The sequence below is a fragment of the Chrysemys picta genome, chromosome 1 (genome assembly GCF_011386835.1).
Source record: "Chrysemys picta bellii isolate R12L10 chromosome 1, ASM1138683v2, whole genome shotgun sequence".
Classification (NCBI taxonomy): domain Eukaryota; kingdom Metazoa; phylum Chordata; order Testudines; family Emydidae; genus Chrysemys; species Chrysemys picta.
The window spans coordinates 300,099,714-300,113,323 of record NC_088791.1 but is presented as its reverse complement, the minus strand read 5'-3'; the positions used below and the strand labels follow the sequence as shown (position 1 = coordinate 300,113,323).

At 43.9% G+C, this 13,610-nt stretch overlaps 1 protein-coding gene across 5 annotated transcripts in view; it reads left to right on the top strand.

The window, feature by feature from the left end:
* The window catches only part of SLC25A15 (solute carrier family 25 member 15), a 43,108-nt gene extending 31,533 nt beyond the window's left edge, over positions 1-11,575 (top strand). For all 5 annotated transcript variants that reach the window (XM_065581276.1, XM_005305614.4, XM_024104786.3 and 2 more), the window contains 4 exons: positions 3,137-3,274; positions 6,749-6,918; positions 8,849-9,007; positions 10,542-11,575. In XM_065581276.1, coding sequence (XP_065437348.1) covers positions 3,137-3,274; positions 6,749-6,918; positions 8,849-9,007; positions 10,542-10,666 — 592 coding nt within the window. In that variant the 3' untranslated portion in view covers positions 10,667-11,575. The remainder of the gene's footprint in view (positions 1-3,136; positions 3,275-6,748; positions 6,919-8,848; positions 9,008-10,541) is intronic.
* The last annotated feature ends 2,035 nt before the right edge of the window (positions 11,576-13,610 follow it).

Sequence of the window (13,610 nt, the reverse complement as noted above, 5' to 3'; positions counted from 1 at the left end):
TGTTCTGAGATAACAAAACTGAGATGAAGTTACTAGTCCCTTGCTGCAGGAAGTCTGTGGCAGAGCCAACACTAGAAAGATCTACTGCTTCCCACTCTTCTGCTATGACCATTAAATCACCTTTGCCTTGCAAGAGACATAAAAACCCTAATGTGGTATCTTTTCAAGGGTGAAGTTACACAAGAGTCAGAAAACTGAGTTATGGTTTCCATAGTAAAAGCCACACTGGATATGTAAAGAAAGTCAATCATGCAAAAATTAGGAATTGCTAAACTTAAGTTGCCTGTGCAGACTTAATTTGGGTCCTGTGAACCATAAAGCAGAGGTACAGTCTTTAATTACATGATTACATCCTTCCTAGCCCCCTAGGCTGCCTGCCTTATTCAGTGCACAGAAAGCATGATGCTCACAGAATGAGCAGCTATTCATTATTTTGTTTTATCCTCACTGTTCAATGTATGCCCCCCTGCCTTATTTATTGCATCTACTCAAACTCTGTTCTGAAGACAGAAGGTTCTCACGGACATTTCTATTGTCCTCTCCCCAAAATGTTATCAAAGCACTCACATACTATTTAATTAATCTTCACAACACCCCTGTGTGGCAAGAGGGTAGGATTATCCTCATGTCACTGGTGGGGAGCTGAGGCATAGAGGTATGATCAAAAGTATCATCTAGTTTTGGGTGCCCAATTTGAATCACCTAGGATGTGATTTTTTTTTTTCAAAGTATCTAGCATTATAATATTCGGAACTCAGCTCCTCTTGACCTCTGTTGCAGCTGAGAGTGCTCAGCATTTCTAGAAATCAGACCCCAGGGTCTTGGGTCAGACCCAGAAAATGAGGAGAACGCAACTAGTGACCACTTAAGTGTCTTGCCCAGCATCACACATACAAACTCCGTGACAAAGCCAAGGATAGAAGCGAGTTCTCCAGAGTCATATTGAACTGCCTTAACCATGAGACCATCCATTCTCTTCTTGCAATCTCCTGGCTCATTAACCACATACCTTCCTACTTCTGCAACAAATGAAGTAGGGGTCCTACATCAAACAGCCTCCGTCACTTGACAGCCCGGAGTCATCTCCAAAGCAGGGTGATCCTGTGCATTGAATAAGGCAGGAAACCTCGGGGGAAAAAATAGCATGTAATTAAAGACTCTCATAATACAGAGGTACAAAGGAAGCTAACATTTAAAATTCCCTGATAAAATTGGAAGCCTTTCATTCTATAGGCTGACTGTGGTATCCAAATCAAGATACTAGGGGTTAAGTCACTGTATTCCAAAGCCAGAAAAATTTCTTGTTGAAGTGAATTTAAACAGAAAACAGAGTTTTGGCTCAACTTTTGCAGTGAACTTGCTTCCTTAAATAATTCTCAGTTCCGCCATATACTCCTAGCTTAACAATAAATGAAATGATAAATACTACTTAAATACACTTGAATCTAGCATTGTTTGTTTTAAAGACATGTTTGTAGCATGTTAAAAATGCTCAGTACTACCCCTAAGGCACTTCTGCTCTGTTCATAGATTCAGAAAAAACTGCATCAATGCATATTTAGAAAACAGAAAAATTCTGCTTAGGCAGCACTCTGACACTTACTACATAATTTAAGATACACTAGATAAGAGCAACATTAATATAGTCAAATTATACTCTCTCTTCCACTTTTCTAGGATCAAATGTTTTTCCATTCCTGGTTAGAGTACAAAGTAACCAATGCTCCAGTAGTGTTCAGTCAACAGGCTCATTGAGTGTCTAATAAAAGCCATAGATGAGCTAAATTATGAAGACACTGGCTTTCACAGTGTTTAAAAGTATTTGTGAAGATCCCAAATATAATGAACAGAGGTCCCAGCCTTTTAAATAGCTTCAAAATTACAATTTCTCATCATGAGACAGATGGATTTGGTGTCAGGGAAAACATGGAACTTTCAGATTTCTAAAGAATGTGAGAGGATTTTGCTATTTTTAAAGATCAAAATAAAATCCTTGCAGTAATGCACAGAAAACAAGAGATAGTAAACCCCACTCCAGCACCTTCTTGCCAGGTAAAAGGACCAGAGTGGCATAAAAGGGCCCCAGAACCAACAGTTGTAATGACAGGAGGATTTCTCCCAGTGCAGGGATTGTGGAAGACAGTTGTAAGATTGCCTTCAGAGGACCCCATCGCAAGCCCTTGTGTGGGAGAATGTTGGGGTCAGAGAGCCTGTAGAGGCTGCTGTAATTTACAGGCCGCTGGGAATCTGGGATTGTGTTACTCCCGGGGATTCTCCAGCTCTGGGAGCATCCCAAGATTGGGGGGGACACAAAGGTGGCTGAAAGCCATCCCAAGGCTATCCCCCATGCCCACACCCTGTCTGTGAGTTCTGTATTGCACCCCATTAGAGGCTCAGCAGAGCAGCTCAGCTCAGCCATGCTCTTTACATTGTACCCAATTTCTCTGCCATGTCACTCATCCAAACTCTGGAAGGAGGGAAGGGTGCCTTAGATCATCCTGCTCATTTTGCTCCACCACAGAACTCCCACTTGCCGACACCAAAGTCTGAGGCTCTGTAGTGACATAATTTTAAACAAAAAAACAGTTACTCACCTTTCCGTGACTACTGTTCTTTGAGCAGTGTTGCACATGTCCATTCCACTGCATGTGCTACAATTGTTAGAGCAGGAGATGTTCTCTGAGCGCATGATCCTTTGTTGATCACAGGACACGTTGGTGCCAGTTATCTTTATAAAGGCACTGGCAAAAAAACTGGTAAAGAAGCTGTGGCCTTGTGATACCATGGGTTAATGAAGCCATACAGTCTTGAATGTGAAATTACCAAAAGTCCCTTCAGGTTTTATTTGATTCATCTAATTGGGTGTGCTTTTTTGTCAGAGAAATGGGAAAGATTATAGTATACTTACATTTATATAGCTGTTAAAGGAGAAGAATTTATTTGAGTTGTATATGAAGATGGCTGGAGCTAGATATTAAGTTGGTCACCTCTTTTAAATGATTGCTTTTCCTTTTTTGCACTCCTGTTCAGTTTTTCTTTATTTGATAAAGCTTTCAGGAAATAGACGGGTGCTCTTGCAGTAGGCTACCATGTGACTGAAGAGTATCAAGCATCATCTGTAGTTTCTTTGTTACAGTGATCTTCAGAATGCAGCTGCAGGCTCTTTTGCTTCTGCATTTGCTGCCTTGGTCCTATGTCCCACAGAGCTGGTGAAGTGTCGGTTGCAGACCATGCATGAAATGCAATTATCTGGAAAGATAATACAAGGACACAAGTAAGTATGTAACTTGCTCAATACCACTGAAATCTGTTGATGTTATGCCTATTTTAAAAATCCATCCTAGCACACTTAAGGTCTAGCTCAGGGGTCGGCAACCTATGGCACGCGTGCCAAAGACGGCACGCAAGCCGATTTTTAATGGCAACCTATGGCAGCAGCGTGCCATTAAAAATCCTGCCCGGCCCGGCCCGCTCTTCTCCGCCCTCCGCCCCCCACGGGGGCAGGGGGCAGAAGCTTGGTCCTGCTGGCTCCCCTGCCTCTTCCTGTAGTGTGCTGGGTTCCTGCCCCTCCTCCGCCTCTCGGTCCCTACCTCCCTGCCTGATGATCAGCTGATGGCCCTTGCAAGGGAGGGGGTCGGGAAGGAGCAGAGTCAGCGTGCTCGCTGCTCCCGGCGGAGGCAGAGAAGAAGCGGGGGCATGGCCTTGGGGAAAGGGGGGATGGAATAGGGGCATATTCCCTCCAGCCCCCTGCCCTAACGCCCCCCCTCACACACCCAGCCCTCTGCTCTGAGCCCCACAGACCCCCCCAGGCCCGTGCCCTGAACCCTGTGCCCCGCACACCCCTCAGGCCCCTGTCCTGAGCCCTGTACCCCCCTCATACACACCCAGCCTTCTGCTTGTCTCCTTCACCCCCCACGACCCCAGCCCTGACTCTGGCACCTCCACACATACCCAGCCCCCCCTCCCCCTCTGCCCTGACACCTGCACCCCCCTCACATGCCCCAGCCCTCTGCCCTGATTCTTGCACCCCCCACATGTGCAGCCCCCCCACATCCCGTGCACCCCCCACATCCTGACTCTTGCACCTCCCCACATCCCCCCCCGAGCACCAAACAGGAGCTCCTGCACCCCCCCCAAATTCCCACCTGCACCCCCCCCCAAATTCCCACCTACACCCCTCGCACCAAATGGGAGCTGCCCAGGTAAGTGCCCCACACCCAAACCGCCTGCCCCAACCCTGAGCCCCCTCCCTCATTCTAGCTCCTAGCCAGACCCTTCACCCCCAGCCCTGTGCTCTGTGCACTCCCACCCTCAGCTCAGTGCAGAAAGAGGAAGAGAACGGGCCAGAACCAGGGAGAAGGTAGGTACCCACTGTATGTGGGCAGAGCCGCTTAGCCCACTGCCGGTCTGGGGTCCCGGCCGTCGGCTCCACACAGCCCGCTGCCGGTCTGGGGTTCTGGCTGCTGGACCCTTGCCAGCCAGGGTCCCGGTCGCAGGCCCCGCTCAGCCCACTGCTGGCCTAGGTGAACAGAACCCCAGACCAGCAGCTGGCTTAGTAGGCCGGCGGCATAAGATCAACATTTTAATTTAATTTTAACTGAAGCTTCTTAAACATTTTGAAAACCTTGTTGTATTGTAAAATAAACAATAGTTTAGTTATATAATATATAGACTTATAGCGAGAGACCTTCTAAAAACATTAAAATGTATTACCGGCACGCAAAACCTTAAATTAAAGCGAATAAATGAAGACTTGGCACACCACTTCTGAAAGGTTGCCAACCCCTGGTCTAGCTTGTACTGTGCTATTAATTGAACAAAGGGTGTGCTACTGACTGTCAAAATACATTCCTGGGGAATACTAACTTAGGGTATGTCTTCACTGCAGAGTTAATGCAGGCTGTTACTCAAGTGTTTCCCTTAACTCCCCTACCGCCTTCCCTCCCCCTGTCCACACAAACAGCCCCCTGACCTGAGTTTAGTGGTGCTTTCTAGCTGGTTCATCTGGGGCTGTAGGCTAAAACCCAAGTGAGGCTTTCACTCAGGCTAGTAACCTGCTCGCTTTGCAATGAGGATATGTGGTAAGTCACTTGATTCATAGACTCTAGGACTGGAAGGGACCTCAAGAGGTCATCAAGTCCAGTCCCCTGCCCTCATGGCAGGACCAAATACTGTCTAGACCATCCCTGATAGACATTTATCTAACCTACTCTTAAATATCACCAGAGATGGAGATTCCACAACCTCCCTAGGCAATTTATTCCAATGTTTAACCACCCTGACAGTTAAAAACTTTTTCCTAATGTCCAACCTAAACCTCCCTTGCTGCAGTTTAAGCCCATTGCTTTTTGTTCTATCCTTAGAGGCTAAGGTGAACAAGTTTTCTCCCTCCTCCTTATGACACCCTTTTAGATACCTGAAAACTGCTATCATGTCCCCTCTCAGTCTTCTCTTTTCCAAACTAAACAAACCCAGTTCTTTTAGCCTTCCTTCATAGGTCATGTTCTCTAGACCTTTAGTCATTCTTGTTGCTCTTCTCTGGACCCTCTCCAATTTCTCCACATCTTTCTTGAGATGCGGTGCCCAGAACTGCACACAGCACTCCAGCTGAGGCCTAACCAGCACAGAGTAGAGCGGAAGAATGACTTCTCGTGTCTTGCTCACGACACACCTGTTAATACATCCCAGAATCACGTTTGCTTTTTTTGCAATAGCATCACACTGTTGACTCATATTTAGCTTGTGGTCAACTATAACCCCTAGATCCCTTTCTGTCATACTCCTTCCTAGACAGTCTCTTCCCATTCTGTATGTGTGAAACTGATTGTTCCTTCCTAAGTGGAGCACTTTGCATTTGTCTTTATTAAACTTCATCCTGTTTACCTCAGACCATTTCTCCAATTTGTCCAGATCATTTTGAATTTTGACCCTATCCTCCAAAGCAGTTGCAATCCCTCCCAGTTTGGTATCATCTGCAAACTTAATAAGCGTACTTTCTATGCCAATATCTAAGTCGTTGATGAAAATATTGAACAGAGCCAGTCCCAAAACAGACCGCTGCTGAACCCCACTTGTTATACCTTTCCAGCAGGATTGGGAACCATTAATAACTACTCTCTGAGTACGGTTATCCAGCCAGTTATGCACCCACCTTATAGTAGCCCCATCTAAGTTGTATTTGCCTAGTTTATCGATAAGAATATCATGCGAGACTGTATCAAATGCCTTACTAAAGTCTAGGTATACCACATCCACCTCTTCTCCCTTATCCACAAGACCTGTTATCCTATCAAAGTGGCCGTGGTCCTCCACTTCATTCCCACAGTTCCCTGTGTGGTGCTCAGAAGGACAGACAAATTCTCTCACAATTCACTGGGAAAGAATCAGACCAGCTCAGCTTACTGCAGCACAAAGAACCATGAGGATGCCAGAACCAGGGTAGGGCTTTGTAGTGTGGCTGCTCACACCTGAGCTAGACTAACCCAGGTGCTCACACTTGGGTGCCAATAACCCTGTAGCATATCCTTAATTGCTATCCCTGCTCCTGTCTGAGGTCTGTGGAAAAAACAAATGATTGGAGCCAGGAATTCCTCAGTTCTAATTCTTGCCTTGCAATTGATTCAAAATTTGGCCTCTGTTTCCCCATCTGTAAAATGGAGGTAATGTTTAAGGTACTTACTCATAGGATGTTGCAGATCAATATGTGTAAAGTGCTAAGTATCATTAATTGTTTCAACCCCTCTATCAGTACAGTTTGGTCAGTAGTGAAAAGTGTTATTCAAAAGGATGGCCCACTCGGGTTCTACCATGGTCTGTCAAGCACTTTACTTCGGGAAGTCCCAGGTTATTTCTTCTTCTTTGGAGGCTATGAACTGAGTCGGACATTTTTTGCAGCGGAGAGACCAAAAGATCAACTAGGTATGTGCCAGCTTGTGGGTATGTGGAAAAGGTAGTCTCTCACTACAGAAAGTAGCATACTTCTATTCTCAAAATCTCTCCTGCAATGCTAATTATACCTTATACACTTGCTGTATATCTGCAGCCAAAAAATTGTGGTCCTGTAGAATAGCGATGTGGGAGCAAAACCAACACTATTCCTGTTTATGGGTGGTAAAGAACTGCTCACGCCAACCATTTTCAGATTTGTCATGCATCATCTTGCTTTTGTACACTTATTTAGCTGATGTATGAGTTACCTGATCAGGAGAGGATAATTGTACAAAAACTGTTGAATGTTCAATACTCCACGATGCACCACCGAACTGTTTATTGCAGCAAAGTTGTTCACTAGTTGTGCATCTTTTAAGGGATTTGAAACTTTTCCTTTGCACGGTGTTCAGTGCGTGTGTCACAGATGTTTCTCACACACACACACACACACACACACACACACACACACACACACACACACACACACACACACACACACACACACACACCACTGCATTAAAAGAACATTAATGTTGCAAAGTCAAGCACTCAAAAGTTAGGAAATGGCAGAATTGTCTGTGCAACATTACATTTGGTTTCCAGAAAAAAATCAGCTTGAGGTAGACACTGGGTATTTAAAACTTTAGCCCAAACAGTTTGGCAAATTATAAGCAACTGAAAACAGAGTCTTATAATGGGAAATGTTGGGCAACCTCAATAATAGGCAGTTCTGTAAGCCCTATTTATAGTATGTAAGGGCTATCTGGATGTTTAGGATTCAGACGTTAGTATTGCAGAATGTGAAATGTAATATTCTGTATCATTTCAGTATGAACACAAACTCTTGGAACTCTTGCATTCCTTATTTTGGACAAATGCTCTTTCCATGCTTTGAAGTGTTAGCCTCTGTTTGCCAGAAGCTGGGAATGGATGACAGAGGATGGATCACTTGAGGATTACCCTTCTGTTCATTTCCTCTGGGGCACCTGGGACTGGCCACTGTCGGAGGACAGGATACTGAGCTAGTTGGACCTTTGGTCTGACCCAGTATGGCCGTTCTTATGTTCTAACTTCATATGCAGTTTCAAAGAGGGATATTGAAGATAGGAAACCATTGGGTCTCTCTGGCTATTAAAATGCAAGATACCAGCCTTTGAAGGGACTTGGCATCAGTAGTTTGCTTTTTAGTAGTTAAAAGTGCTTGCTTTTTCTAGCTACTATTGTTATCAAATTTTCATAAAAATCTGATCATGAAAGCAAAATGTGGTTGCATTCTGAAAGTTGACTGGGTTTGTAACAATGCTGTCTCACTCAATAGACATTCCCCTGTGTATATTCAGAGTCATAACTGCTGGCTTTACTCAAGAAATTTTTACAACCTTTTTACCTGTGATAGCGCTGCAGAGCCAATCCAGCAATGGCAGCAGGAGTGAGATATTTTGTCTTAAGTATTAATTAAATTCTGACACCTTTTTTTTTTTTTCTTGTCATGGCCTGAACCATACATTCCAGGGTGAACTTCAAGGCCTGGCAGGCGAGTTGCACTTCTGAACTAAGAATATTTAAATTTAGAAGGAAGTGAGAGAGCATAAAGGTATCTCTTTCCATATGTTACAAAATATTTTAAAGAGACCTGCTTTCCTAAACCAGACTTTGTGTTGAAGGTTTGTCTACGTAGTAAAATTTTTAAACTCTTATTCTAAATGTGCTCGTGGAAGTAGGAGGCTGGACTCTTTAGAAATCCACAACCACTTTATTTAATCTTATACATATGATACAGTGCAAGCTTATCACACAAAAAAACTGCCACCTCCTCAAACTCTGTGCATTCCTTGTTTTCACATTACTCTAAAATAGAACACCATAAAATTTGAGGGGTAGTTTGCACAGTGTATAAAAGCTTATTTCATGTTTTTAGGGCCTATTCCTTTGATGGTGAGTGGTGGTTTTGGAGGCATCTGCTTGTGGATTGCTGTTTATCCTGTGGACTGTGTCAAATCTAGAATTCAGGTTCTTTCCATGTCTGGAAAACAGGCAGGCTTCATGGGAACATTTGCAAATATTTTGCGAAATGAAGGTAAGCATGTCCAATACAAACTGAATCTGCAGGCTCATATGTAAAAACTTTTTACTCCAGTATGGAAAATCTATTCTGAAACCTAATCTGTTAAGAAGTTATGGGAAATTAATTATGCTACTTCCTTTTCTGTAGACCACAAATTACTATTCTTGTGAAATTCTCCCATCGCCACCTTTAGAGACCCGCAAAATGATGCTACTAAAAAATCTTGATGCTAACAATAATACAGAAGCTAGTTTCACAGATTCAGGCTTAATACATCTACTACACTCCGTCATACTTCAGAGGGCAATCACTGAGTGCTTACTGTAGTAGTCTCAGACGCCATCCGATGGTGCAGGGACATCTACATCGAGCACATCACCGGCCACCGACAGTACCAGGAGGCGTGAGCCAGAGTGACATCGTTCTCCCACTACGAGAAAGAGACCAAGTGACCTTCTCCGTTGGATCATATGAACTGGAACCATAAACTCCCTGAACATTAAATCTCACCAAATGAGTGTCAATCCATCCTCATCATAATATCCACTCATTATTATCCACACCCGAACATAGCCACTTCATACCCTCATATCTCAATGTCTGTACTTTGACCCATCAACCTTTTACCCCCAATCGGGGACATTGCAGATTATGTATTCCTCATGCCACCTTATCTTAAACCAAACTTTGCACCCTCGATAATCTATATGTTATTCCCTGATAACCAGAAACTTCTATGCTCAAACTCTGTTCACTATTTTTTTTTTAATATCATCTTACCTGTTAAAGACAGATGAGTAAATGCACCCTACTGCCCTGCAATGTCTAACTTGTAATTTAAACATTGAAACTCCAAACAGGTACTAGAAATAGATTCTCCACAAATTTGATTTATCTATGTTTGAAGAATTTATAAGAAACAGTAACTTATACATTTATAAAAGATGCTCAGTTGACTAGGAAAGTAGAAATTGCCGTACTGGATCAGATCCAAGGTCCCTCAGGTCCGGGATAGTGTATCTGACAGTGGCTAGCACCAGATGCTTCAGAGAAAGGTATTAGAATCCTGCAGCAGGAAGATATGGGGCCAGCTGTCCCCCACATTAGGTCTTTTCCGAATCTCTAATAGTTAGACAGCCTGAAGCCCAAGGTTTAAGATCCCTTCCAAAATTTTATTACGACGACTCCGGATATTTATCCATATAGATGTCCAGTCTCCTCTTGAATCTTGAGTTGTTGGCCTCAACAATGTCCTGTCTCAATGATCAGAGGGATAGCCTTGTTAGTCTGAATCTGTAAAAAGCAACAAAGGGTCCTGTGGCACCTTTAAGACTAACAGAAGTATTGGGAGCATAAGCTTTCGTGGGTAAGAACATCACTTCTTCAGATGCAAGTCTACTCTCTGCTTCCTGATTCTTCTAATTAGTATCATTATTTTAAGTTCCTCTGCATGACTTCTAGAGAGTAGAGCACCAGAACTATTGCTGGTTAGTCTTTTAAAAGTTTAATGTGCACATTTCTAATCAGTTCATGTTTCATTTTGCAGGAGTATTTGCCTTGTATTCTGGACTAAAGCCTACTTTGATTCGTGCATTCCCAGCCAATGGTGCACTGTTCCTTGCCTATGAGTACAGCCGCAAGATGATGATGGAACAAGTTGACACGTACTGAAATCTTCCAGCAACAGGTTTAAGTCAACCATTTTAAAAAGAACTGTAGGGCTTGAATGGGTACAAAATCAATAGCATGACATCAGAGAAACTCAGTCAATTTGGGATTTAAAAAAAATCTTTTTAAAGTAAACGGATTTTGTAGACCTTGTGTGTGTTTTTACAGGGTTTTTTTGTTTTTTTTTTTAAGGGAGGATGGAGACGTTAATGTTCTTTCCACCTATTGTGCTGCTCAAGAGATGTAATTATGTTGCCCTGATGGAAGCGGTACTCAGTGTAAAGGGTAGTGATCTTTCAGTTAAGAGAGTTAATCTCAAATTTTAAAAAATCTAGTTCTGGAACAGCCATGGTACAAGAAGGCTGAATTTCCCTTTTTCACTGTTAGCAAACACAACTGACTCAAGGCCACACGGCACTGGTGCATTAGTGAAGTAGTGCTACTCTTTTCATTATCAATGTTAGGGCTTGTCTATGCAGGGAGTGACTCTTGATTAGTTTCATCTGTGGATGCTCTTATTCTGGAATAAATCTCATTCCAAATTATTTTAATCCACTTTAGACAGCCTATTAGGAATAGTTAATCTGCTCTAAATTCACACCGTATGTTATTCTGGATTCACTTTCATGTGTAGGTGAGCCCTTAGAGAGAGTATTCAATGGAAACAGCAAGCTGCTTGCATGTTATAGCTGTTTCACCTCCTTGGAAGAGTGTTCAAGTAGTTCAAGAAACAGTAGTCTAATACACAAGGAAAGGTAGAAGAGGGAGGTTTAGTTTCCTGAAGTATTTAGTTTAAGCAATGCATGGCCAATACTTACACTGTTTTAATAGTGTTAAAATTGTACAAATTCATAAACTCTGCCATCAATAGTTTCACCAATAATGTGAAAACATTAAAGTCACTGGAGCAGATTGGGTCTTGCAAGCCTAATACCTCATTTCTCTCTTCCCCCTCCTCCCCCCGCCTTCTTCCCCTGCCACGCCCCTTCCCTTTCAGTTTTAACTGCTGTCTCTAGGTAGCCTCCTTCTATAGGTTTGCAAGCAGGGTATGTCCGGTACTAGCTACCCTTTGATGCTTTTAGGAAAGGGTCTACTTGTAGATGTCTAATAGTGTTTCTCAAACAGGGGTACATACATGTACACCCTGGAAGACCTCTGTGTACCCCCAGGGGTAATCAGCTCATTTAGATATTTGCCTAGTTTTACAACAGGCTACATCGAAAGCACTAGTGAAGTCAGTACCAACTAAAATTTCATACAGTGACATGTTTATACTATATACTATACACTGAACTGGAAGTACAATATTTATATTCCAATTGATTTTTTATATTATATGGTAAAGGAGAAAGTCAGCAATTTTTCAGTAATAAAGTGAGACATTTTTGTATTTTTAGGTCTGATTTTGTAAGCAAGTAGTTTTTAAGAGAGGTGAAATGTGGGGGTACACAAGACAAATCAGACTCGTGAAAGGGGCACAGTAGTCTGGAAAGGTTGAGAGCCACTGGTTTAATATACACATCACAGTATGTAGGCCCAATAGGTTGCCAGCAGGGTGGTGTCTTATTACTACTCATCTTAGACAAGGGAATGTCCAGAGAACCCAAATGCCTACAGTAATACCAACTATCCCTTGATCCCTTTCATATGTCCATGGGGCCTGAGTTGCACCTTGTCACCTCAGTACTCATTGTTGCTACTACTCATATTGCCTGAACCAAGTGAGAAGAAAGTTCATGTATTGTGCAATGACCAAGAACAATCAGTGCAATCACTACCCATTGGCCTCTTTCATGGTCATCTTATAAAATAATCTAGGTTAACGGCTGCCTTCAGTGGTCACATCTCTGTGTTGAAAGGGCAGAAAGGCAGAAAAGAGTAGAAGGCCAGCATAAGTTTTAATTGGTAGATGGATTTGAAAAAAAAACAAAACAAACCCTTGAGTGTCAGGCCATAGAAACTAGTAGGAAGAAGATCAAAACAGTGTGGGGATACAGTTTGAGTCAGGGGTGCACAAACTTCTTGGCCTGAGGGCCACATCTGGGTGGGGAAATTGTATACAGGGCCATGAATGTGGGGTTGGGGTGGGGGAGGGGCTCAAGGCAAGGGGTTGGTGTGTAGGGTGTGGCAGGGGGTGTGGAGTGCAGGAGGGGGCTCAGGGCAGGGGATTGGGGTGAAGGAGGGGTGTGACAGGTGGCTCAAGGCAGGGAGTTGGGGTGGGGGGTTCAGGTTCCAGCCTAGTGCTTTTTACCTCGAGTGGCTCTGGGAGGGTAGCAGTGTGCAGCAGGGCTAAGGCAGGTTACCTGCCTTCCCTGGCCCCGCACCACTCCCCAAAGTAGCCAGCATGTCTGGCAGTGGTTCCTGGAGGTGGGGTGAGGCAGGTAGCTCTGCCATGCACTGCCTTTGCCTGTGGGTACCACCCCTGAAGCTCCCATTGGCCTGCTCCATACTTTGATCACAATGATGGCTGGAGGAATGGTAATACTTCAGCCATCATAATCCAAAAGGAACAAGATTTGGGGCCAGATGCAGTGGGTTAGGGAAGGAAGTAGATACCCTTAAATATTTGCTTCCATTCTGGAAGTCAGATTCTTTGAGGCTATGGCCTTAAAATAGCTGCCAGTCAGCTTTTGTGTTTACCAAAGGGGAATGCTTTAGCCACCTTGTCATTGAAGCCTTTTTAAAATGCTCATGGACACACATATTTTGGCTGGAGTGAGGGTAGCTATAGCCCAGAGGTGGGCAAACTACAGCCCGCTGGCCAAATCCAGCCCACAAGCCATTTTAAGCTGGCCCGTGAGATGTACCACCTGGCTCGGCCCTGCTCCATCAAGGGGGCTGCACCACGGGGCTCGGCCCCCACTCCGGCTCCTACACACTCCGATGGGAGCTACAGGGGCAGTGCCTGTGGATGGGGCAGTGTGCAGAGCTGCCTGGCCGTGCCTCT